General features: G+C 40.9%; 1 protein-coding gene across 1 annotated transcript; it reads left to right on the plus strand.

Annotated features, from left to right (window-relative positions):
• Nucleotides 1-16,081: 16,081 nt before the first annotated feature.
• On the plus strand, nucleotides 16,082-16,441 carry LOC114027254 (biogenesis of lysosome-related organelles complex 1 subunit 2-like). Its single transcript, XM_027841246.1, has one exon. The coding sequence runs from the start codon at nucleotides 16,085-16,087 to the stop codon at nucleotides 16,439-16,441; it is 357 nt and encodes a 118-aa protein (XP_027697047.1). The 5' UTR covers nucleotides 16,082-16,084.
• The last annotated feature ends 10,301 nt before the right edge of the window (nucleotides 16,442-26,742 follow it).

A 26,742-nucleotide genomic window follows, 5' to 3' on the forward strand; every position in this document is an offset into this window, starting at 1 on the left:
GATACTACAGTATGGTAACAGAGAGGAAAAGAATAAGAATGTAGATATCTACTACTATTCAACAACCTGATCTCAGAGCCAACATCTCCCTCGTTTCAGACATCACAGTTACAAGAAAAAGTTTTTGGAGTTTTTCTAAGTAATCCCAGGAAGCCCTATATGCATCCCATTAAAATTAAAGACCACTCCCCATTAGATTCCTATTTTCCTGAAGGAAAGAATCTGGAAACCTTAGGCAACATATGAAGAATATGTTAAAACGTGAAATTATGGCCTTATGGAGAAGTAAATGATTATTGTGTTATTATACCAGTCTACTTCAGGCCCTGGACATTACAGTGTTGTTGCACCATGGGTCAAAGGACAAAACACCAATATACACTTTTCTTTAGAGTTCATGTATCAGGAAAAAAACATTAGAAAGACCTTCCAAAGAGAACATTCAGAGACACATTCATCAGAACACTAGAAATGAGATGTTCTCCCTCATATTAGTCCAAAGTATTTGCAACTAAGGAAAATGTATTTAAAATTTGTTAGCAGAAAAATGGTTAAAAACAACTGAAATTTATATAGCCTCTTAGATTCACAAAGTACTTATGTGCATAATCTCATGAGCCTCACAACACCCCTGTGAAGTTCATGCTACATTTATCATTATCCCTATTTTATAGATGCTGAACTGAGACCTAAAGAGTTGAAGTTACTTGCCATGGTCATACAGCTAGGAAGTATCAGAAGTGACAATCAAGATTACAATTGGAACACCTGACTCCAAGTCTAGCATTTTGCCTGCCAAACCACACTGTCTTAATGCACTATGTAGTAATGGGAGCAATTAGGTAATAAAATGTATATATTTGTGGTCAGTTATTCATGTAAAAGTCATATTGATGGATAAAGAAATAGGTTCTCGGGGGCAGCTAGGTGGCGCAGTGGATAGAGCACTGGCCCTGAAGTCAGGAGGACCTGAGTTCAAATCCAGCCTCAGACCAAACATTTGACACTTACTAGCTGTGTGACCCTGGGCAAGACACTTAACCCCAATTGCCTAAAAAAAAAAAGGTTCTCAGAGTGTATTATTGAGGAGGGAATCTTATAAAAACTGGATTAATAGACCAAAAGGAGTTCTGGAGTGAGGAGAATGGTTGTATGCTATACAATTTCAAATATTGGCAAAAATGAAACTATCATAGGAATCAGTGACTTAGAGCTGGGAGCACCTTAGTGGCAGGAATACAAGAATGGACTACCTCAGGAAATAATGGGTTCCTCCTCATTAAAGGCCTTCAAGAAGATGATGGATAACCACTTTTCATATGTATTATGGAACAAATTTTGTTTGACTACAACAATGAACTTTAAGATTCCTTCCAGCTCTTAGATTCTAAGATTCCATTACTTTGAACTGGGAGAATTCAGTAAAATAAACTCTTACACAATCATAGGGGGCCATCTCCAGTTGTCCTGATCTATATCTTGCCACTTGACCCAGATGGCTCCAGAGGACAAAGTGAGGCTGGTGACTTTGCACAGCCCTCCCTCACTTAAATCCAATTTATTAGCAAGTCATGGAATCATCTCCCTGATGTCATGGTCCTCTTCAAGAACAGACAAACAACAATAACAAAGCAACGCGATCATAAATTTTGAGCTATTAGGGACCTTAGAGGCCATCATGCCCATCTTTACAGATAAGATAATGGACACACAGAGATGTTAAGTATCTCGGCCACAGTTACACGGTTAAGTGTTGGAGGCAAGATTTAAACCCAAGTCTTCTTGACTTCAAGTCCAGTACTCTATCCACAGTTTCATCTCCATGGTAGTCTTGTATGTGTCCTTAATTCCAAAAACTTACCTCAGATGACAGTGGTCTGCAATCCACCTAAGTTCCAAGAACTTATTCATAATATTTATGCTGAAAGTGAATGACCAGGAGAACAATTCATACAAGAACAACATTGCAAAGACAAATAATTTCAATAGACTTAAGAACTTTGGCCAATGCAATGATCAATCATGATTCCAGACACCTGATGATGAACTACTCTCCTCCAAACAAAAGAGTGCCAGAATAGAGGCACATTTTTGGACACAGTCAATACAGTAATTTGTTTATGATTAAATATGATTATGTATATTTAACAATAGGACTTTTTCTTAATGGGGTGAGAAGTGGGAGAGAGAAAATGAAGACTTGTTCACTGAAAAAATAAAATTTAGTTTTAAAAAAGAAAATCAATGGCTCCACATAGTTCTTGTGCCTGGCACATAGGAACTGCATAATCAATGTTTGTTGTTCTTCTCATTGTTGACTAAATTTCGGGACAAAAATGACACCATCTCTAAGCCATGTATCTAACCTACCACTTCATTAGACACCCTTTCAGAAATGCGGGAACAGGGTTATTACAAGTAAGATTCAGGTCACTGGCTCATATATGATTTAGTGCTCTCCCCTTGACATTTTCACAGATCAGATCAGGTTGTCAAATATTATGGTTAAAATTAGGGAAGAAAAAATTCCACAAGGTGTCATGAAGTCCCAGGATTGTTTGTAGAAGGATTTACTTGGCTTTTTTCGTGATCATTTGAGAGAGTGATCTTTCTGCTCTGAAAATTGCCTTTTAAAGTCAATGCCTGGCCAAACAATCCCTCTATAGAACAGGGCTCTCAAAGCATATGGCATTGGGAGACCAGTCTTGTAAGAAACTCTTTGTGGGCATTTGCCTCTAAGTTTGTACAAAGGAGACTAGCAACTGAAATTGGCTTGAGACAAAAGTTAAATTAAGATGTATGATCCCATTTTATCTGAGGTAACTGTCTTTTCCTTTGAGATTGTGAAATGTTCCTGCCATGATTCCAAGGGATGATTCATTAGCTCATTCATTTTACAAATATTTATTGAGAACATACTAAATACAAAGCATTCTTCTAGGGCAAACAAAAATGAATAAGCTTTTTTTCTCTCAAAAATCTGACAATGCTAAGCGAAATGAGAATTGTAGAGAAATAGCTATAATAAAAAGGCTCAACATACTGAGAACTATATGGGAGATACAGACAAAATACTACAGTGATTCAGGAGAGGGAGAAATCACTTCTGGCTGCAATAATCAAGGAAGAATCTGGAGGTTACTAAATATATTAAATAAAGGTAATCCAGGTAAAAATTATAAAGACCAATAATTGGAGGAAAGCATTGGAAATAGTAAGGAAAAAACATACCCACATGAGGCATTTCAAAGAAAGAAAAGAAAAGATTTAGCAATTATTTAGATATTGGGGTAGGAGGGAGGAAAAGGAATCAGAGTTACCTAAGGTTTTGAGCCTGGGTAACTGGGAGAAAAGTAATACAATTAATACACATGAAAAAGTCATAAAGAGGAACTATTTTTAGTGGAGTTGATGAATTCAGTTTGGGACATTTTGAACTTCGGATTCCAGCAAAACCTTGAGGTAGAAATATAGGGAATTAGTTGGATATTTCAGATAATTAAGCAGACTGCAAAAAGAGGCAATATAAAGGGGAGAATGCTGTTCCTGGACTCAGGAAGACTTGAGTTCAAGTTCAGCCTCAGACACTTAGTTGGTGACTCTAGGCAAATCATTTAATATGCCTATGACACAATATCCTCATCTGATAATGAGGATAATTATAGCACTTTTCCCCCAGAGTTACTTTAAGTTTAAAATGAAATAATATGTGTAAAGCACTTTGCAAGCCTTAAAGCACTGTATAAAAAAGAGAAACAAAACACTCATAAGACATGCATAAAAATCAATATCCACAGTTACCATATCAGCAAATGGATGTCTTCTTTTTTATTTAAAAAAAATGGGGGCATGTAGGGAAGGGGAACTAGCCATATTATTACTACCCACAAAAAGAAAGAAAGGAAGCATAATTGCTGCATCATTCAAAAGAAAAGACACAAGATAGAACAGATGGAAATATAGACATGTAGGACAGGTTTGAAAGTAACAGTGAATTTGTTATATACCTTATAAAAATACAGACTATATATGAGACATTTACTGATTCAAATATAATCATCTTTTCTTTTTTACTGCATATATAAACATATCTTTTCATATTAGGTGTTTTATTTTACTTTGATTCCATTTTTATAATTTTATTTTTATTACACACTTAAACGCCAAAAGAAAAAAATGAAAAGATAGAAATAGAAATTCAAAATAACTACAGAAAGCATAAAATATTTGAGAGTGTACTTATATATGGTACTATTCATTTAGTACACATAAGAAATATATGAATACAATTATAATGCACTCTTTATGAGAATAAAGAAAAACATAAATAAGTGGATAAATATAAATTGTTCATGATTAGGTAGTGCCAATACAAAAAACATAACAATAATATCCTAAATTAATTCATTTATTGAATGCCATACTCATTGGACTACCAAGAGAATAGTTTTTAGAACTAGAAAAAACAATAACAAAATTCATCTGAAGGAACCAAAGGCCAAGAATCTCAAGAAAATTAATTAAAAATAAGTAAGAAGAAGAAAGCTTGGTAGTTTTGTATTTTAAAATATCCTACACAACAACAATCATCAAAACTATTTGGTACTGCTTAAAAAAATAAAAAAATCAATCATTAGAATAATCCAGGTATACAAAATACAGAAGTAAACAAACATTATAGCATAATATTTAATAAACCCCAAAACACCCAACTACTGGGATAAGGACTCACCATTCAACAAAAATCTTGGGAAAACTGAAAGGAGTCTGGAAGAAATGATGTTTAGACCAATAACTCATACCACATTCTAAGGTAAACTCCAAATTGTTACATTACTTAGATATAAAAAGTCACATCATAATCAAATTACAGAAACAAAGAAGTAAATATCTTTTGCACAAAAGAGTTCACAATCAAACAAAGATTAGAGAGGATCACAGAAAATAAAATGGGCAATTTTGATTACATAAATTTGACAAGCTGTTGAACAAAAAGAAAATACAGTTAAAATTATAAGGGAAGCATTTACCTGAGGAAAATTTCTTGGAACAAATTTCTCTGATGTAGAGATTTGGCATCCAAGACTTATAAGGAACTGACTCAAATATGCAAAAATAAGCATGCTTCTATAATAGATTAATGTTCAAAGGATATAACAGAAAGTTAGTTCTCCAAGGAGGAAATCCAAGCTATCAGCAGTCATATAAAACTGGCCCAAATTGCTAATAATTAGAGAAATACAAATTTTAAAAATTCTAAGTTTCTGCCTCACACCCATCAAATTTGCAAAGATGACCAAAAAAAAACAAAAATGACAATTTGGGTGGGGTCAGAGAGTGATGTATGGGGGAAAGAGGCTCATTGAAGGGAGCTGCGCCCTGGGCTTGCTGACCATACTTATTGCCATCATCACCTTCTCCCACCACTCCTTACCATGGCCACGGCACTTTCTACAACATCTTGCACCAAATAAGACTTCTACTGCTTACTCTGTTGAGAGGTGTTTCTTGAAAACTTTCATGTACTTTATAGTCTGTCAGCATATCAAATTCTATTGCATGAGACATCAATGCAAATCTTATAAGTATTAGAATAAATATGCATTTCCCTCTATTCACTAGGAATTCACTAGAAAGTAGTAATAGGAGTGACATATCAACACATGATAACATCTGTAGTTGAGGAGTAGGTACAACTATTTGGTCAATCCAAAGATGCCCATAAGACATAGGCTGGCAGACATTCATTATATGAGGGGAATTTTATGATTTCAATTCAATTTTAGCAAGCATTTATTAAGTTCCTTCTGTGTCCAAGAAACTGTGATAGGAGCTAGAGATATGAAGACAAAAATGAAAAAGAGTCCCTTTCCTCAAGAAGCTAGGAGATAAAATATCTGACTAGCTAAATAAAGCATGATAATATGAGGAGGGGAGAGCACTCACAGCAAAGGAGATCAGGAAAGGCTTCTTGTAGAAGGAGGCACATGAGCTCAGTCCTGACATACCATTTAAGGTCTCATCTTCCTCAGGAGTCTTTTCACAACTCCTCTTTAATTCTAGTGCCTCCCATCTCTTAATTATTTCCTATTTATCCTGCATATAACTGTTTGTACATATTTGTCTGCTTATTGCCTCTTCCTTTAGATTGTGAGTGCCTTGAGGGTAGAGACTGTCTTTTGCTTCATTTTGTACCCCCAGTGCTTAGCACAGTGCCAGACACATGGTAGATACTTAAAAAATGTTCATTGATTAGCTGCCTGACTGACTGAAGGAAGCTAAGTATTCTTGGAGACCAAGTTAAGGAGAGAGAGAATTCCAGGGAAGGGGGCACAGCCTAAGCAAAGACATAGAGATAGAAGATGGAATTTCATTTACTAGCAACAGCAAGAAGGCTAGTTTGGATATAACAGTGTTTAAAGATGAATAATTTGAAATAAGTCTGGGAAGGTAAAAAAAAAGCGTGCAAATTCTAAAGAACTTGAAATTACATATCGTTTGCATTTTAGAGACAATAGGAAATCATTTAAGATTCTCGCACAGGGGGAGTAGCACAGCTGAATTTGTGCATTAGGAACATTATTTTGGCAAATAGGTAGAACATAAGCAGAAAAGGAGAGACTAGAAACAGGGAAGCTAATTAGGTAGTTCTCTCACTAGGCTAGGCAAGAATGATGAGGGTCTAAACTGTGGGAGTAAACTACAGAGGGAAAAGAATAGATGGAGGAGGCATTGTGGGAGTAAAATCAACAAGACATCAACTGATTGGATAGGGAAATGTTAGAAGGTAAAAAAAAGATTGAGAAGGGAGAAGCATAAGTTTAGAAGAAGAAGAAGGTTTGAAGAGAAAGATGAAATATTCTGTTTTGTATAGCTGGAGTTTGAAATGCCTATGGGACATCTAAATGTAGTTCAAGAAAAAGATGGGGTCTGTACCTATAGATTTGAAAGTAGATAATAACTTCACAAATGTGAGCTGACAAGATGCTACAGTGTGGTGACAGAGAGGAAAAGATTAAAAAGGAGGAAGGAATCGAACCATAAGAAAGCTTTGCAATGAAAGCAGGGGGAAGAGACGATATCCACGAGAGGCAGGTGGTCAGCAATGCCAAACGTAGCTCAAAGGTCAAGAAGGATGTGACCTGAGAAAAGTCCTTTGGATTTTGTAATTAAAAGATCTTTACTAAAATTAGACAGAAGATTCAGTCAAGTGGTGAAGATGCGAAATGAGATTGCAAGGTTGAAGCATTGAGCAGGAGGTAAGGAATTTGGGGAAATGAACAGAGATGACTTTTTTAGGTGTCTAGAAGGAGAGATATAGGGTGATATTTTGAGGAAAATGGTAGGGTTCATTGAAGATTGTTTTTGGATATGAAAGATGTGGACATGTTTGGAGGCACCAAGGAAGGAGGCAGTAAATAAAGAGATCTAGAAGATAAAATGGGAAGGGTGAATGGGGTAGGAATAATTGAAGAGGGAAGCTCCCATAGAGAAGAAAGGGATTAAAGACATGAGAGATTTCCACTCAAAAAAGTTTGGCACACTAATTCATATATAGAGAAGAAAATAGGTAGATGAAAACACCTGTTGTATAGGCAATGCTAAAAAAAAGGTTGGATGGATAACCAATTGAGTTGATCTATCAGTGCACATATCTTAGACAGAAACCACAGATGAAAAATTAGCTAAGCCAGAGATTGAATAGGAGGAAGATAGCAGGATAGGTTCCATTTGGAAAACTATATAGCACTTTCCATAGTCCCAAGCTGCCCCCTGAAACAAACAAAAATAATCATTTTAATAATTATGGTCTTTGGGTGAAGGCACATGGCCACAAATCATGGGATACCACAATCAGCAAGCAATATATTGTAGATGACAGAAATGGCAAGAGAGCTATATTATGAATGTAAATATGCTACAGTTTATTATTAATGACATATGCATGAAGTGGCCTAAAAGATATGGTATATGATCAGAAAAGGAGACGATCCACTCAAATAGTGAGAATGAGGAATATCAAATGGATAGCATGAAGGTTGCACCATTCCTCGCATAAAACCTTAGTAAAGGCATTTAGGGTGAACACTCAAAAAAGAACTCATGGCAAGACAAGCACATAATATTTATGGCAAGGCAAGCATTTGCATAGAATAAGAACATATGGATGAATTTTGGCCTTTGGGAGTATACACATGAATGAGATCATGCATCCACCAAAGTACAGAAGTCAGTCCAAAGAGCAAGGTACTGGTGCCCTTTCTTGGATCTCTGAACAGATAATCTGGGGCTACAATTCTGATCTCCCGGTGTCCCCTGAGCTAGAAAAGAACACACCTCTTGGGAGACTGGACTGAGAGTTTGAGGGTGGGTAAAATAAACAGACATAAGATATTAAAAGTCATTATGATCAGTAGGAGTTAGAGCAGTTCCACAAGTACAATGGTCAAGGTCAAGTTTTCTTCCAAGCTTGGCACTACCTAGGATTGGAAGTTCTAGGGGGACAAAGCAGAGATTGTATCCACACAGAGGCTCAAATCATGGAACTCACTACACATGGAAAAGAAAGCGGGCACTGGTCACTGGAAGCAGTCCCTCAGCTCAAGAGCAGAATAGGAAAGGAATAGTATGTGTTATGATAACACAGCTCCCTAAAGATTAGCCCACTATGGGAACAAACAAAGAGAAAATGTTCTAACATGTAGCATCTGGAGAGCTTCCTCGTGTGAAACTCAAGAATAGATGACTTAAGGCAGAAAAGTCCCTCCCTGGGTAAAAAATTGTAGGATATCAGAAATGAAAGGAATCATAGAATTTATATAGACCAACTTCCTCATTTTATAGAAATTTAAAGAAATTGAGGCCAAGAGAGTTTAAGATCACACAACTAGTAAATGGCAGAGTATGAATGAAAACCAGATCTCTTAATTCCCAGTCCAATGATTTTTCTACTATTCCATTTCTACTCTCCCATGATTGACAAAAGGAGAAAAGCCCTGCTTATATGAAGTGAGTAGCTGTCCTGTTTCTCAAGGTCTCTTGTAGCCTGAGGACTCTCTCTGATACTGAGAAACAAGGAAGGACAGTGCTTACCCAGGATTGTACCATTCCAACTGTAGTTTATGTTGACCTTTTTTTTTCTACTGAAAAACAAACCTGAGGGCAACAAAAGCAGAACAGGAGGAGTCAGGGTAGATGGGCAAGGCTGATTGGCTATTTATCCTTTCCAACCTCTCCTCCACCTTCCTCCACTGACTACAAGTAGTGACCCTGAGCTAGGACCCCAGTTAGCTTGGACATCATCCTTTTTGCACTACAAGATGCCTCTTCTCCAGGCACTAGTGAGATGCAGCATTACTGCCTTGTTCCTGGGTCTCTGCCTACAACTAGTCACTGGGCAAGATGATAACGATAAGTAAGCCACCCCTCAAACAGATACCTTTTCCTTGTCTGTCAGGAAAAACCCACCTCCCAACCTGGGGACTTCACATCCTTTCCTGTGGGGACTCATCTCATCCACTTGGTATCCATCTTCCAATACCCAGATTCCATATATCCCCACTGGGAACCTATTCTCCCCATAGATCGGTGAATCTTTGCCCAAACCCCAGAAATTCTTCGCCTAGTCTCTGATGGTCCCAAAGCCCCACATAGAAACAGGATTTCCTGGATAAAGACAAAAGTTGGCTACAGGCCTGCTCTTCATTCTCAAAGACTTCTTATTCCTGTCTTGTGCCTTAATTTCCATCCTACCTGGAACCCCTTTAAGTCTCCCCTACTCTTTTCTTGGCTCCAGGAAAGGAAAGGCAGAAGGGCTATGGAAAGAGAAACTCATTGTTCTCCTTACTCACTAAAGCTGACTCTGGGTTGAGTTTACCTGGAGTCTGAAATTGGGAGAAAAAGAGGGCACTCTCATACAATCCCTGGTTCATTTGTTTTTTCACACATAATGACCTGGGAACCATCTCAGGTCCTTGGCCTGAGGACAGCTCTCACAGTGGATGAGCTCCTAACAGCACTATTCTTTTATTGCAGGAATCTCTCAGGATTCAGGGCTGCCTTGAGTAGGGCTGAAGAAGAGGGTTAGATATTGGAATAGGACTCAGGACTAAGGAGTCTTGACCCTTAGTCAGCAATTATCTTTTGGCCAGTATAGCCATAGAGGAGGGTTATAGAAAACATGAAAGCATAGTTCCTTGGGAAGAAAGGAAACAATCGTGTATGAAGTGCCTATTATGAGACAGACACTGTGCCAAATATTTTTAAAAATATTATGTCATTTAATCCTCACCACAACCTTGGGAGGTAAGTGCTATTATGATTATTCCGATTTTACAATTGAAGAACCTGAGGCAGACAGACATTAAGTGACTTGCTCAGGGTCAAATGGCTAGTCAGCGTCTGAGGCTGGATTTGAATTGAAATCTTTTTGACTTCACCTTCAGCGCTCTATCCACGGTGACAAGTAGCTGCCTCCAGTAGGAACCAGGTCTTTGTTTCTGATGAAATGTCCCTAGACAAAGGACGAGTTTGTGGGAGGCAGATGAGGAGAGAAGGGTGGAGTAAATAAGTGTGGAATGGAATGAGAGTGAGACATAATAACTACTAAGAGGTGGGGGGGGTAGATAGGAGATCCTACCGAGGGGGAGGGAGAACAAGGGAATGTAAAGATTCAAACTGTCCCACTGCCATGATTGAAAGCTAAGAATTTTGAACTCTTAGGCTATATTTTGGGTTTTCCCTTATATAGAAGAACCAAATAATACCATTTCAGAGTCTTTGGGGTTTTTTAATAAACTTCACCAATCAGGTAGACTCAAGTGTCAGAAAATCCTGAGCTGAGAAGGCTCTGTTACAGATCACTGTGGAAAATGAAGTAGATAGTTTTGTGACTTCCCATATCAAAGCTCAGCTGAAGTTATCTGTCCAGTTTAGACAGGCAGGTGGAGATTGGAGGTTGGGAGACTGAACCCAAGGACTTTGACATTTTTTTCTGCATGAAACACGTGCCCCAGGCCAGTGACCTGAATTGGGTTGTTCAGCTGAGTGTATAGGAAAGAAAGTATGAGTACCTCCTTCTCCTCTCAATTTTTAACTCTAGAGGCTAAGTTAGTATAGTTGCACATTGCAGGGAGTTCACAAAGCCTTTCAAAAATTTTAAAAGTTTGTCAAAAGATTCAATTTTTAGACCCTTTTCCTGGAACGTTAAGCTGACAAGGAAAAATAAAACCACCCTTCATATGCACAGGTTCTAAAGTTGCTTTGTATCAGGAAAACGAATATTCAGAGAATATGGAAGGGTAAAGATGTACTCCTCCTGAACTCCTATTGCCTCATCAGTAAAAATGAGAGCATTGGAAGTCAATCTGGTGTTCCATCCACCTCTAAAATTCTAGGGCACCATAGTTATTTTGTATCTTTCCCAAGATACCGTGGGCCCAGGTTGAAGGCCGTAGAGAAAAGAAAGGAATTACTCCTTGGCCAAGGTACTTGCTATTTGGTCAGCAAATGAATAATCACCTTAGTCCAACAGATCTTCATGACTTTATCTCTAGACCTCAGTTTCCTTCTAGTGCCTGGGATTAAGGAGTGCTAGAGTGGGAGTCTCAAAGATGAAAGGGACTCATACCCTTGAGAGCACTCTATTTATTCTTTGAACTTTCACCCTCTCCCTCCTCCGTTCAACAAATCATTTATGCCCAGACTATCAGAGGTTATAAAGATTACCAGAGAGATGATCTGCTTCTCTATTTCTCCATTACTAGCCGGAAGCCACTTATTGTGCAGATGTCTCCAATACTGCGTGCTAAAGCAGGTGAAGTGAGTGAAATCAGGTGTAATGTTTCGACTCAACTGAGAGAAGCCGTGCCAGTGAGTATAGGACAGACTTCGTACAACTTCGGGGCGTGGGGGGGGGTGATGAAAGAAGAATGAAGGAAAGGAAGAAAAAAGGAGAATTCAAAGGAAGAATGAACATTTGTAGGGAGAGAAAAAAGAGAAGGCAGAGGTAAATCTCAGAAGTCAAAGGAATAGGAATGAAGAGTCCAGACATCCATGCCAGAGAGACTGAGTGAGCCTCATGGTCACTGATGAAGGGAGTACCCTAAAGAGAAAGCCATCACACTTTGTCACACCATGAAGGTGGAAGTAGATGATGTGAAAGGTAGAGGGACATGAATTGGGGTGGGGGAGGATACAAAATGTTTTTTTGAGTAGAAGGACTTTCTTTTCAGAGAAATGCTTATCCCACCCAAAGATACTAGCAACCCAGCTTTCCTCTTTCTTCCTTCCTAGGCATAGGGACACACCAACAACCACAACCAAACACACTGATGCCTAAAGTAGTATGGAAAAAACTAAATTGGGCCAAAATTTTCTATGGACACCTTCCCCTGTGTAAGACATTTCCCCTGTCCTTGATATCTTGAAAGATACCTCAGTACTGTGTGTTACTATCATAAACTACCCATCTCTCACTGACAATTACTTCTTTTCTGTATTCTTTCACCTCAGGGATTTTTCTCTGTGTTGTTGCTTAGTTGTTTCAGTGGTTTCTGATTCTTCATGACCCCATTTGGAATTTTCTTGGTAAAGATATTAGAGTGGTTTTTTACCATTTCCTTCTCCAGCTCATTTTACAGATGAGGAAACTGAGGCAAACAGGGTTATGTGACTTGCCTAGGATCACTCAGCTAGTGAGTGTCTGAGGGCAGATTTTAATTTAGGAAGGTGAGTCTTCCTAACTCCAGGCCCAGTATTCTATTCACTGTGCCACCTAGCTGCCCCAATAAAAGATAGTCTAGAGCACTCCTCTGATAACATGAACATCTAACAGTGGACTTCCAGAGGTTACTTCTAGTAACTTTGGGTCTAATGCAAATGAGTGAAGAGCACTGGATTTGGAGTCAGAGGATATGCAAGGTTCAAAGCCTGGTTTTGATACTTAGCACCTCTGTGGATATGTGCATGTATGTGTGGATGTGTGCATGTGTATATGCATGTGTGTGCATGTATGTGTGGATGTGTGCATGTATGTATGCATGTGTGCATGTATGTGTGGGTGTGTGTCTGTGTTAGAGAGAGAAAGAAAGAGACAGAGACAGAAAGAACTTTAGGAAGTTACTTAACCTCTCTAGTCCTAATTTTCCTTATTTGTAAAATGAGAGATTTGGCCTTTAAATTCTCATCTAAATCAACTTGGAAAGACTGAGTGACTCTGATCAACAAGATGATCCAACACAGTTCCAAAGGACCCATGTTATTAAATACTATTCACCTCCAGACAGAGAGCCAATAAACTCATAATGCAGACTGAACCATATTTTTTTTCTCTTTCTTTCTCTTGCTTTTTATTTTTTCCGGATACGACTAATGCAGAAATTTGTCTTGCATGATTTCATATTTGTGATGAGTTTGTATTTACTTCCTTCTTAATGAGTAGGGGAGGAATGGGGCAGGGGGGATTTGTACCTTGTAAATAAAATAAAATTGAATTAAAAAAATAAATTTTCACCCAGCTCTCTTCCCATCAAAGCTCCCATCTAGAGACAGAGAGATGATGCAAAGGCAGCTAGGTCATCCAGCAGATAGAACACTGGGCCTAGAGTCAGGAAGACCCAAATTCAAATCTGGCTTTGGACTAGCTATGAGACCCTGGGCAAGTCATTTAATCTCTGATTGCCTCAGCTTCTTCAACTGAAAAATAGGAACCATAATAGCACCTATTTCTCAAGGTTGTTGTGAGGATCAAATGAAATAATTTTTGGAAAAGTGCTTAGCACCATGTCTGGAACATAGTAGGTGCTATAAACCCTATGAGTCTAATTCTAGTGGGAATTTTGGGCCTAGTAGAAAGGAAAAGAGGTTTCACTGAAGATAAATCAAATTCCTGATATGTACCAGAGGAGTTCCCCTACTTACATGACTCCTTTATGGATGTCTGTTCATCCCCTTACCTCCCTTCACGGACTGCCAGACTGCCTATTTTCAGAACCATTCATTCTTCTTCTCACCTCTGTCTTCCTAGTTACCACAATAGTCATGCATTCTCCCCACCTCTTTCTTCCCAGATAAAGTTCTATATTGTGACTGACTCAAAAGAAAAGTGTTCTGAATTTATCGAATACAAGGCCTGTATATACCCAGGGGACAATGCAAGGAATTTCTACTGGAACATACGCTGTCAAAGTAAGAGAAGATTCATAGAGGCTGGGTCAGACAAAAGGACAGGCAAAGGGAATCTGAGGCAGAGGGCTACCCAAAAAGGGAAGGGCAAAGGCAGTGGATGTCTCAAGGAAGGAGAATGAGCATAGATTGGTAAAAGAGGAGAATAGCAGTGGCAACAGAGCAACAAGAGGGCTGAAATGGCTCAATTACAGAGTTTGCACATGAATTCTCAAAGCTGTGTGGGTGGGTGGGATTGGAGATACCCAAAGAGTGTGAGCTATTTTGGGAAAACTGTGTTTGGGAATGGCTACATGCAGAGACTGACAAAAGTGTTTAATAAATGTATTTTGTATGAATGAATAAATGATATCTCTAAAAGGCATATAGTAAGTTGGGTTTTGACTGAAAGATGTTTCTAAAAGTTATCAAACACCATCTCTCCCTCACTTCTCCCAGGTACTGTAACAGTAGCCTGCGTGGCTGACGCTATCGATGATGCTGAAGTCTGTGATCCATACATCAGTACTGTGCCTACAACTGGCAAACGAGGTTATCAAATCAGAACATTCACTGTAAGGAACTGAACTGGAATCCTGTTCTCCCACTCTCCGGCTGGTCACTCTATGGAGAGATGCCTTGGGGATGACCATCTGAGACCTACGTGGTCTGTGAAATAAACACCCTATAAACTTCTCTGCAAGTCTGTGTTATTCAAATTATGTTTTGTTTGCTTTCTCCCCACAATACCTACACCTTAAAATAAAGTTGATTGATCTCAAGAATGTTTTCCTTTCTCATAATACTATGGATTTCTAGAATCTTCTCTTTTAAAAATACTTTCATAGCTAGGTGCAGTGGCCTATCTCTGTTTTCCTTGCAGCTAGGAAGACCGAGGCTGGAGGATCTCTTGAGCTCCTGGGTTCTAAGCTTCAGTGAGCTAAGCAGATGGAATTGGCCCAGGTCAGAAAAATGGAGCAAATTAAAGTTCCCATGTTGATTGGTATTAGAACCAGGCCAATATACTTTCAGCCTGGGCAAGATAAATACAGCTAATCTAAAGAAAGGAAAAGAAAGAGGAAAGAAGAGAAGAGAGGAAAGGAGAAGGTGAGAGGAGGAGAGGGGAGAAGAGGGAGAGGAAAGAGAGAGGGAGAAGGAGACAGGAAGGGGAAGAGAAAGGACAGGGGGAGGGAGAGAGAGAGACAGAGAGATGGAGAGAGAGACAGAGAGAGAGACAGAGAGAGAGAGATGGAGACAGAGAGAGATAGAGAGAGAATAAGCTTGGGAGAGTATCTACCTTTTAGCTCTACATAAGCAATCTTTTCTCCACAAAGACCATGCATTTGTTTTACTATACTGTAATTATCTCTGCATTGACAATGTCTCAGTATTACAAAGAGTACATACTTGTTTTACTGTACTCTTCTGTCTAAATAGTTTCTTAGTACTACCTAGCAAATGTTTGTTATTGTCATGTCTGCCTCTACTTAGCGATCTATCTGAACATCTATATTGATATATTTGATCCAGAATTAGGATTTCATTAATACAGGGAGCTCCCAGGATGGAAGCTCCCTCCAGCAATACAGATCAGTAACAATAATAGCTAGCATTTATAAAATTTTTAAGGTTTTCAAGGTATTTTCCAAATATCTCATTTTATCCTCACAATAACCCTGGAAGATAGGTCCTTTTACTATCACTTTACAAATGAGGAAACTGAGGCAGACAGAAATTAAGTGACTTGACCTCCTCTAACTCTTTACCTTTCCCTTTTTTCCCTCTTTCCTCCTCTCTCTTCCCTCCCCTCCTCTCCTTTCCCTTCTCATGTCTCCTCCCTCTGCCCCTCTCCCCATCCCCATCCTTTCCTCCATCCTTTCTCCTTCCTCCCTTCCCCAGCCTAGACAATGCTGTGGTGGAGATGGCCGAAGAGGCCATGGAGCCCACCAAGGCAGCTATCATGGGGCTGTGCCATGACATGTTCTCCAAAATGGCCATGTACCCGACAGGCAAGCTGACAACTACCAGTAAAGACTATAAACTTCTGGAAAATATGAACAAATTGACTAGCTTGAAGTATCTAGAAATGAAAGATAATGAAGTAAACATAAGTAGAAACCTAAAGGACTTAAACCAGAAATCTGCAGCACTTCAGCCTTATCTGGATCAGGTCACTTTAACTGAGGAGCAAGCAGCAGCTCTGGAACAGGCAGCTTACAAGGTAGATGCATATTCAAAGAAACCAGAAGCAAAGTACAAGAAATTAGAGAGGCAATGAAAGAATTCTTTAGCACAAAGAATTCTTTAACTCCAAGAATGTTTCATTAGAATTGAAATAAGTGGGATAGAACTTATCACTATGCTTCAATTCCTAAAAGGAAGCGGTGCTGCTAAGGCAAGGAGAATCCCAGTCCCCACCTCTGGTTGGATGTGTAACTCTGGCCACCCCTTGATGTTTCCTAAACTTGTAGCCCCTAGAACCTCATTTTATCTTGTGCTTCATTGTGTGGCCTGGACCAAGGCTCAGAAATCAGGTTCGACCCCATTTAGAGCAGACACAGAGGAGAAGCTCTCCTCTCCCTGTCTCCTCCCTTCTTCCCTCTGCCCTAGGGTTCCACCTTGGACTCTCTGTTATGAATAGCCCCCACCCCCTTCATAACCTGTTCTCAACTTAAATAATAAATGCTGACTTATGACCCTCAAAAAAAAAAAGAAATTAAGCAACTTGCCCAGGTCGCCAGTAAGTGTCTAAGGCCAGATTTGAACTCAGAAAGATGAGTCTTACTGACTCCAGGCCCAGCACTCTATGCACTGCATAAACTAGAAAGTTGCCTGGGGGGCACTGAGACATGATCACCCACCTAGCAAATGTCAGAAGAACTTGAACCTAGCTCAGATTTGATTCTAAGGTCAATCTTCTATCCACTACACCACACTGCCTGTCATTTTTTAAAATGTTTATATCTATATATATATTCAGGTCTATAATACATGCTTGGGGACTTGAATCAATTAGTCATCTTAATAAATATTAAGCACCAGCTATGATGTGGAGAAGGACCCCTACCTCACATATCTCAAGGGGATGGTACATATGTAATAAGCAAATTATGATAATCTAAACTATTACATTCAACATTTCCTAGCATTGAATGAAGTGAGCAGAACCAGGAAAACATTGTACATAATAACAGCAACATTGTGCAATGATCATCTTTGATAGAATTAGCTCTTCTCAACAATACAATGATCTAAAACAATTCCAAAAGACTTATGATGGAAAATGTTATCCACATCCAGAGAAAGAACTATGGAGTCTGAATGCAGATCTAAGCATACTATTTTCACTTTTTTTTCTTTCCTCTGGTTTTTCTCTTCTTGTCCTAATTTTTTTCACAACATGACTAATACGGAAATATGTTTAATATGATTGTATATGTATAGCCTATATCAGATTGCTTGCTGTCTTGGGGAGGGAAAGAGGGGAGGAAGGAGGGAGAAAAAATTTGGAACTCAATCTTATAAAAGTGAAAGTTGAAAACTATCTTTATATATAATTGAAAAAAAAAACAAGATACTATTAAGTGAGGGGAAAAAACCATTTCCTAACATCACTCAGTTTCAGCTGAAATGATCCTCTCCTCCCAAGATCCTTTGTGCCTAGATCCCATAAGACCTTTTCCCCCAAAGTCCAGCTCTCTGTTCTAGTCCCCATTAGCCTATTGTGGAGTGGTGCTACTTTCTTTTTTCCCCTCTTCCGTCCCCTCTGCTTTGCCCTTTTGTCTGTCCTTTGTGCTGTCCTCTGCTGACTTCTCCTACATAGTGCTTTCTTTTTTTTTTTTCCTGAAAAGGACATACTGTTGTTCCTTCTGGGTGCTCTAGGAGAAGTAGAGGAAAGCTCAAGGCCCACTCCTAATCTAGCCCAGGGTTACACCTCTTTCCTTTCGAATTTGTAACTCTAGGAACAAGATTCCAGTCTGTTGTACAGGTTCATCTCCCTAGACATCTGTACAGACACAAGAAGATTATCTCAGGAAAAAGACCTTCATGATAGATCTTCTCTTAATGGAAGCTCAGTCCCAGCACCCACCACTTATCCAGTTACATGAAAGCACATGGCACCAATCTTCTTCCAAGACAGGTTGAATAAAACTCATCTCAACTCTGTTGGTAGCCTAAGTCTTGGACTTCCCGGAAGAAAATCATGTTTTAACAAGATTCCAAATCAAGTAGCCCCATAGCTATTTGACAATTCATCCCACATTATACCCTCTTATGAGCCATTTCTACTTGTTGATATTGTTTGGGCATACCTTCCAGAAGAAAACCCAATAGATCCCTGTGATAGGACCAATATCTACCGGTGTCGTCCTCTCCCCACCCCATCCCTAAAAGGCAACAAATCTGGGACTTCATTCACTCTGGGGTGGGGCAAGGCTCAACTGTGTCTCCTTTGACATAGCTTCCTGGTAGCCTCTGACTGTATTGACGTGACTTCCAGGTCACCTAAGGGCATAAAAAGACCCATCTATGTGAGCACCCTTCATGTTTGATGGATGCCCTAAGACCACTTGATTGATCATTCCCTGGCCTACATATGCAGGTGACAGAGGCCATATCTATTGAACCTAAGTGCTACTGTATCCTTGCTGAAAAATATTGCTGTGATAAGGCTAAGAAAATCTCCTTTTGTCATCTGTTCAATGAACTCTGACTGACTACTTCATTTCTTCCAAATATCAAACCTGAGCTAACAAATAGGGTGCTGGTCTGAGTCAGGTATGACCCTAACATTTTATTTACTTTCCTCAGCCACTGAGAACAAATATTTTTAAGCCAGATTTTATTTTATTTTTATGAAGATTCACCTTCTGTCTCTCCCATGCTATCCTGTCCCAATGAGATAGCAAGAAAAACAAAACTCATATTCAAACTTATATAATCAAGGAAAACAAATTCTCCAATTGGCCATGTCCAGGTTAGTACGTCTCATTCTGTACTCTGAGTCCGTCACTTCTCTATCAGGAAGTGGGTAGCATGTTTCTTCATGAGTCCTCTAGAATTATAGTTGGTCATTGTATTGATCAGAGTTCTTAAGTCTATCAAAGTTCTTTGTCTTTACAATATTATTGTTTGTATATACATTGTTTTCCTGGTTCTTCTCACTTAGTGCTGCATCAGTTAATATGAGTTTATATATAAGTTTAGATGAGTCCTCCCGGGTTTCTGTGAAATGATCCCCTTCATCATTTCTTACAGCACAATAGTGTTCCCTGACACATATATGTACATATTTATATAAAATATATATGTATATATATATACATAATAGATATGTAAACTTGTTCTAACATTTCCTAATTGATGAACAACTGCATAGAATTATTCAAACCATATATAATGGATCTATGATTCTTATCAGTCCTTAGATCATGAACTCTCCCATGCCTAGAGTGCTATTGATCGGCTTGGGGTAGAGCTGACAAAAGTTCACAGTCTTCTTTTAGACTGAGTCTTACAGCACAAATGGCTGAGTAAAATGGCACTGTGATTGTCAGAGAAAATAACCAATAATGAGAAATTTATGTATGACTTAGATAAGCCATAGGTATGCGTTACATAGAGGTTAAGTAACTTTCGTAGGGTCACACAGTTAATAAGGCTCATGAGCAGGATTTGAACCCATATCTTCCTTTCTCCAAGCCCAGCATCCTATCTATATGCACTATGGCACACTGTCTCTACATTCTCTCTTTCACTTAATTCACACTGAGTTCACTCTCTGTGCTGCCTACAACGTTTATTTCCTTTAGAGGTCAAATCACCAAACATTTGTCTTTCCCTAACTGCTATCCTCTTCTCCTCCAATCTAAACATTTGTCTCCCTTATTTTTTATTGGTTTCTAAACTCAGGACCATTTTGCTTATAGGAGACAGAAATCTCTCTGTTTATTAATAAATCTAATACATGACACAAAATTTCACATTCTAAAACTATTTGCAATATTTCAATTGCCCCATGATACCACTGACACGGTCATCTCAACTGATTTGTACCTTCTTACCATATGGTAATCTTATGTCCTCTCAAAAATCGTCCATAAAAGATCTACCCACTTTCTTCTAGGTCCTTTAACATCTCATGGATGCCAGTCCAGCTCTGAATTTTTGTGAGGAACAAAGGAGATAACATATGTAAAGTACTTTGTAAGCCTGCCATGTACATGATAGCTCTTATTATTTTCATTATCATTATCTACTCAGGAATTAATATACTTCCAAAGAACCATTCTGCTTGTCAAAGATACATTCAATTAAATATGAGTCCAGATAGAGGAGTCTTACATATCCAGTAGCACAACTAAATTTAAATCCCGTGAAAACTGAAAACACCTGATCTACTTTTTCAACCTTACATTTTTGGCTTGCCATCATAACTATTGCATAGAAAACCACTAAACACTTTCCTTGATAAACTCTTAAGATGATCCACCCATACAAAGCCATTTTGGGGAAGGATGACAGCCTGGATGGATGTGGGGAACTGTTGCTTGCCTCATTCACTTTGGGCTCAAACGCTCTAATCTTTAATAATCCTGACTTTTACCTTCGAAAGCCTGAATCTGACCAACTTCTAACTCAACAAGCATCCTTCCACCAATGGTTTGATGGGAGTGAGAGTTGGAAGAAGGCATTATTTCTATAGACTGAAAATTAATTAGACAAAATAATTGTTCACCTCTTTTTATGTTGGAACTTTAGGTTTGAGCAAATTCAGAGCAAATGGCATTGAGTTTGGGGTATTCTAGAAGCTCTGATGTGGTGTTTGGTTTATACACCTCTGGTACAGTTTTTTAAAAAGCTCTTCTCCACCAACCTTGACCACCTGGATGTCCCTCTACACCCTGGGCCTGCTCTCCTGAATGGCAAGTCACTGGCTGGGATTTCATGAGGGTCCCCAACCATGCCTCCTCACTCCTAGTTCAGTTTGCTCTCTGGATTGCTCCACATTCTCATCAGCAGCTTTCCCCTCTTGAGTAATACACTCATTTATCTATCTATCTATCTATCTATCTATCTATCTATGTGATAGAAACCACAAAGTCATTTTGAACTCATAGACCACATCTCTCTATACCAAGGGTACAGGTAAATATACACATAAACAGATATAGATAGATTTATACATAGATAATAGATAGACAGATAGATATAGATATAGATAGATATACACATATAGATTTGTATATACAACCATTCACCCCCTAATAAGATGTCCAATTTTTGCTACTTTGGGCCTGTCTTGCTGTCAGTCATTCAAGACCCATTAGCAGTATTCAAGGACTTCTTAGCCCTGAGCAGATACTCCATAAGTTTATAAGAGCAGTAACTCCTGTGGCCTAAGATAGTTGTCCTATCTGTCATGGACCAGTTGTACTCACTCATGCTTTAAGCATTCAGGTTAAAGCTGGTGTCTTGTCTGTCTCTGTGAGGGACTGTCTGGTGCCAGCTACTGCCAAGTGGGGATTGTGCCAAAATGGGACGGGAACTGGGTATTAGGAAGTGACCGGAGCTCTTGCTCCCGAGGCAGAGGCGGTGCTGGGTGGAGTTGTGGCGTACTGGGATGAGATCTGGGTTCGGAGAGGTAACTGGAGCTCTCGCTCCCGAGACTGTAGCGGTGCTGGGTGGAGCTGTGACAGGCTGGGGAGGAAGCGGGGTACAGGGAAGTGGCCGGAGCACGTGCTCCTGAGGCAAGGACTGTGCCGCTTGGGAGGGGGACGGCAGAGAACAAGCTCTCTCTGTCTAGCCTCCTTCTTTAGGTACTACGCTGACCCCAGACGCCTCCTTCCTGTGACCAAACCTGACTTCCTGAGTCACGTATGCTCCCTAGGTGTAGCACTGACCCCAGACACCTCCCCCCGGTATCTGGACCCGACTTCCTGAATCACGTGTACTCTATGCACTGATCCCTCACGCCTCCTTCCAAATATCTAGGTCCCACTTCCTGTGCCATGTATGCTCCCTTTGTCTGGACAGTAGCGCTGGACATCCCTTTTTGATATTTGATCCTCGACGAGTCACTGTGGGCAGGCTGAGGAGGAGGGACGAAGAAGGTACTAAAAAGAGCTGCAGGGAGGGGGGGAGGAGTCGGCTTTCGCTCCTGCTCGTGCGCGTGTGCCTTCCTGCCCGGCCTTGCTGTGATGATTATTGAATAAAGTTCAGGTTTTTGCACCCCCTGGTCGGCTCGTCTCTGGTAAATCTGGGTGATCCTGAAGACCGGTGAGTATGACCCTGGTTGCCTGATCTGGCCGTAAGAGAGTGCGCGGTTTGGACCGGCACAAGTGGCGCCCAACGTGGGGCGGGAGAAATAGACCAGGGCCCTGCTGATCAGCTGGTCTGATCGCAGGAAGAGAGACGAGACCCCATAGCCTACAGGATGAGGGAAGGAAGATGGGACAGATGTTTGTTAAGGTCCCAGATCAGGAGGTGCTAGGGAAAGAAATATATAAAAGAGTGAAAGAAGTGGAAATCAGTAGTGAGGAAGAATCAGGGAGGGAGGCAGAGGACACTGGAAACAGGGAATGGGAGAATAAGCAAGAGAAAAGACAGCAAGGCCAGGCAGGAAAGCACACACGGGAGGGAGCGAACAAGAGAGCAGGAAGCCCTAGCAAGGAGAGCTACGCGGAGGGGCGGCCCCCTCCCCTACACTTATCCGATGGAGGGAGGACCTGGGCCCCTTTAGAATGGAAGAAATTTAAGGAGTTAAAAGAGGCACTAGGGACAGTGTATGCAGCTGTCTCCCAATGTCCACTATGGGCTTTTAGTAGGATTCAGGCTTTGGGGAAACAAAAGCCCTCCATGACCAAGATTAAAAAGGGTCCTGATAAACCCTTCCCGGATTTCGTAGCCTTCCTACAGGTGGCTGTTGAGAGATCCGTGGGCAGGGGAGAAGCTGCTGGCCTCCTTATACAGAGGCTAGCTCGGGACAATGCTGATGAAAATTGCAAGAAAGCCATGCTTACATTAGATAATGATGCTGGCCTAGGGGAAATGATAAAGAGATGTGAACATGTGGGGTCTACTGCCTTTCAAATGCACGCCCTCGCGGAAGCCTTTTCGAGAGGGCTATCAGAAGTGCTGAAAACAAAAGAGACTAAATTGTGTTATCAGTGCGGCAAAGCCAGTCACTTCAAGGCACAATGCCGCCAGAAGGCCGGTAGGGCCCGTCCCAAAGTAATTTGTCACAGTTGCAATAAGCCCGGTCATTATGCTAAAGAATGCCACAAGCCAAAGTCAGGAAATGGGGAAAGGGGCCCCTTGAGGGCCCCTCAACAAGCTTACCAGATGGAAACCCAAACCCCCTCAGAATGCGCCCTCAGGGCTGCATCGGGAGTACCTCCGACTTCTACCCAGTGGTTCGGACTTCCCCTTCTTAGCAAAGGGAACTTCCAAATCGACCCTGGAGACACAACCATAGTGCCAGTGACTGGGCTTGACTCTACCTTCCAAACAGCCCTCATGGTGGGCCTTTCATCATATACCCCAGTTATTGTCCATACCACGGTTATTGTTCACCAGCCCCAGCAACAGATTATAGTAACTAACCCACATGATTCGGCAGCTTACATAGATGAAGGGGAGGTAGTGGCTCAAGCCCTCCCCCTGCTGGATGGACACAGTAATGATATTAATTGGGTACAACAAATAGAATACAGTAAGCCATGGGCAACTATCCAAATTAAGGGGCGATTCTTCAAGGGATTATTAGACACAGGAGCTGATCATTCTGTCATCTCACGACTATTTTGGCCCCCATCTTGGCCAGTCCAACCGGATGCCACAACGGTCAATGGGGTCGGAGGGGCACAACAAGCATGGGTATCAGCAGAGGATCTGCCCTGGCAATTCACAGATAAACAAGGGACCATCCGACCCCTAGTAGTTATGGGTTTGAGATACAATTTATGGGGGAGGGATATTTTGAAGGCTTGTGGGGCATCTGTTTACATACCACCCCCGCAGGATTTTTAATTGGGGCCATTGGGCAACGAGAAAAATTTTCTTGTATCAGACCCACTCCTCTAACATGGAGATCTAATAACCCAGTCTGGGTACCCCAATGGCCCCTCCCTGCAGAGAAAACCCAGGCTTTACATGATATAGTGCAGCACCAATTACAGGCGGGGCACATTGAGCCCATGTCCAGCCCCTGGAACAGCCCAGTGTTTGTAATAAAAAAGAAATCAGGGAAATTTCAAATGTTAATAGATCTCAGGGCGGTTAACGCCACCCTAGAGCCCATTGGAACCCTACAGCCTGGTCTCCCTTCCCCCAATTTAGTGCCTTCTGGATGGCCTGTGACAGTCATAGACATCCAAGATTGTTTTTTCTCTATCCCATTATCTCCAGAAGACAGAAAGAGATTTGCCTTTACCATACCCACTACCAATAATGCAGGACCAGATTTAAGATATCAGTGGAAGGTCCTGCCCCAAGGAATGTGCTGCAGTCCCACCTTATGTCAGGCTTATGTGGGAAGAGTGCTGGACCCTATCAGGAACAAATGGCCTAAAGCCACAATACTTCACTATATGGATGATATTTTATTAGCCACTAGCAATAATGAGACATTAGCAAGACTGGTAAAAGAAACCGTCTCTGCTCTTTCTCATTATGGCCTGGTGGTGGCCCCTGATAAGGTCCAGCAAAACTACCCACTCACATACTTGGGCCTCCGTATGAAGGCCGTTTCCATTAGCAACCAAATTCCTGAACTAGGGCTTGATAAGATAACCACTTTGAATCACTTCCAAAAGTTAGTAGGGCAGATCCAATGGCTCCAAGCCCGCACACCCATTCCTCCTGCTGTAATGCGGCCCCTATATGATATATTGAAGGGAGATTCAAGCTTGAACTCCCCTCGGGCATGGACTCCTGCTGCTAAGGCAGCAGTGTCCCAAATACTCTCACTTGCTGCCCAGGCCCAGACCGCCAGATGGGACCCCAAAGGTACAATAGAGGTCTCCTTGGTCAATCAACAGAGTCCTTTTTGTGTTATACACCAAGGTCCCAAATTATTAGAATTTGTTTATGCAAAGAAGGCTCACAAGGTGCTACCAAATTATTATGAGATGTTAGGGGAACTAGCCTTAGCTGCAGTACAAAGGGCTGTCCACTTGTCTGGACAGCGACCCTTGCTTTACTTACCTTTTGAACCTGAGCAGCGAGAAGCAATTATGCAAACCTATTGGTCTTGGGCACATTGCTCCCAATGGGCCGAGATAAGTCCCCATTCCTCCTGCCTGCTTCTCCCCATGCTAGAGCAAATAACCTTAGTACCACCCCAGTGAAAGGTTATGGGAGAACCTGTTCAAGGCTCAAATGTTTTCACTGACGCTACAAAAAACAAAAAGGCCTCTATTTATCATGAGGCCTCCAAGGAAATAACAGTATTAGAAACCCCCTATGACTCTACCCAGAAAAATGAGCTCTTTGCCATCCTCCATGCTTGCTGCAAATATCCTGAGCCCATAAACATAATCTCTGATAGCCTATATGCAGTAAAGGTTCTTAGATGCATAGAGGACGCTGTCCTCCAACCTCATAATTCCACCATATCCTCTCTCCTGAAGGAATTACAGCAAATTTTGTTGCAGCGAAGCAACCCTCTCTATATTCTCCATGTTTATTCTCATCAGTCCACCTCAGGAGGCATTTTTGAGGGCAATGATGTAGCAGATCGCGCTTTACAGTGCTCCCTACTGCCAGTCCTCACCCCTGCTGAACAAGCTCATGATCTTTTACACCTACCAGCGAGCTCCCTAAGATGCCTGTATGGTTTAACTCGTGAACAGGCTCAACAAATTGTGAGGCGATGTGTGCGCTGTGTTCCTTTTCTCCCCTCTCCACCCAGAAAGGGGATTAACCCACGAGGTCTTTTTCCCAATGACTTGTGGCAAATGGATGTCACTCACCTTGGCCGTGTCGCTATCCATGTCTGCATTGACACTTTTTCCAAATTTATAATGGCCACTGTATCCAGTAAGGAGAACACCCCATCAGTTATTAAGCACCTGTACCATTGCTTTGCCTCTGTGGGGATTCCTCACATCATTAAAACTGACAATGGGCCTGCCTATTTATCTAAACAGATGACTGCTTTCTTTACATCCTTTGGCATTAAGGATGTTACAGGGATCCCCTATAACCCCACAGGTCAGGCTATGGTAGAGCGAGCCCATCGTACCTTGAAAGCTACCCTCACTAAACAAAAAGGGGAAGTAGGAGGTCGGGGCTCAGGGTGGTGGCCTACCCAAGCAGATGTGGATAAAGCTTTATATACATACAATTTTCTCTGTCTAGATAGAGACACGGGCCTATCCCCCAGCATGCTACAGCTGATAACATCGCCCACTTGCAATTCAATTGGCTCCTTGAAAACAGCACTACATGCACCATCCCTTAACCAGAAAGTCCTCTGGAAGGACGATGAGGGAAACTGGCAAGGCCCATCTGTAGTGTTGCGGAGAGGGCCGGGGTATTTATGTCTTACAGATTCTGATGGCCAGAGCCGCTGGG

This window comes from Vombatus ursinus, unplaced genomic scaffold, assembly GCF_900497805.2.
Source record: "Vombatus ursinus unplaced genomic scaffold, bare-nosed wombat genome assembly UNPS02014858.1, whole genome shotgun sequence".
Classification (NCBI taxonomy): domain Eukaryota; kingdom Metazoa; phylum Chordata; class Mammalia; order Diprotodontia; family Vombatidae; genus Vombatus; species Vombatus ursinus.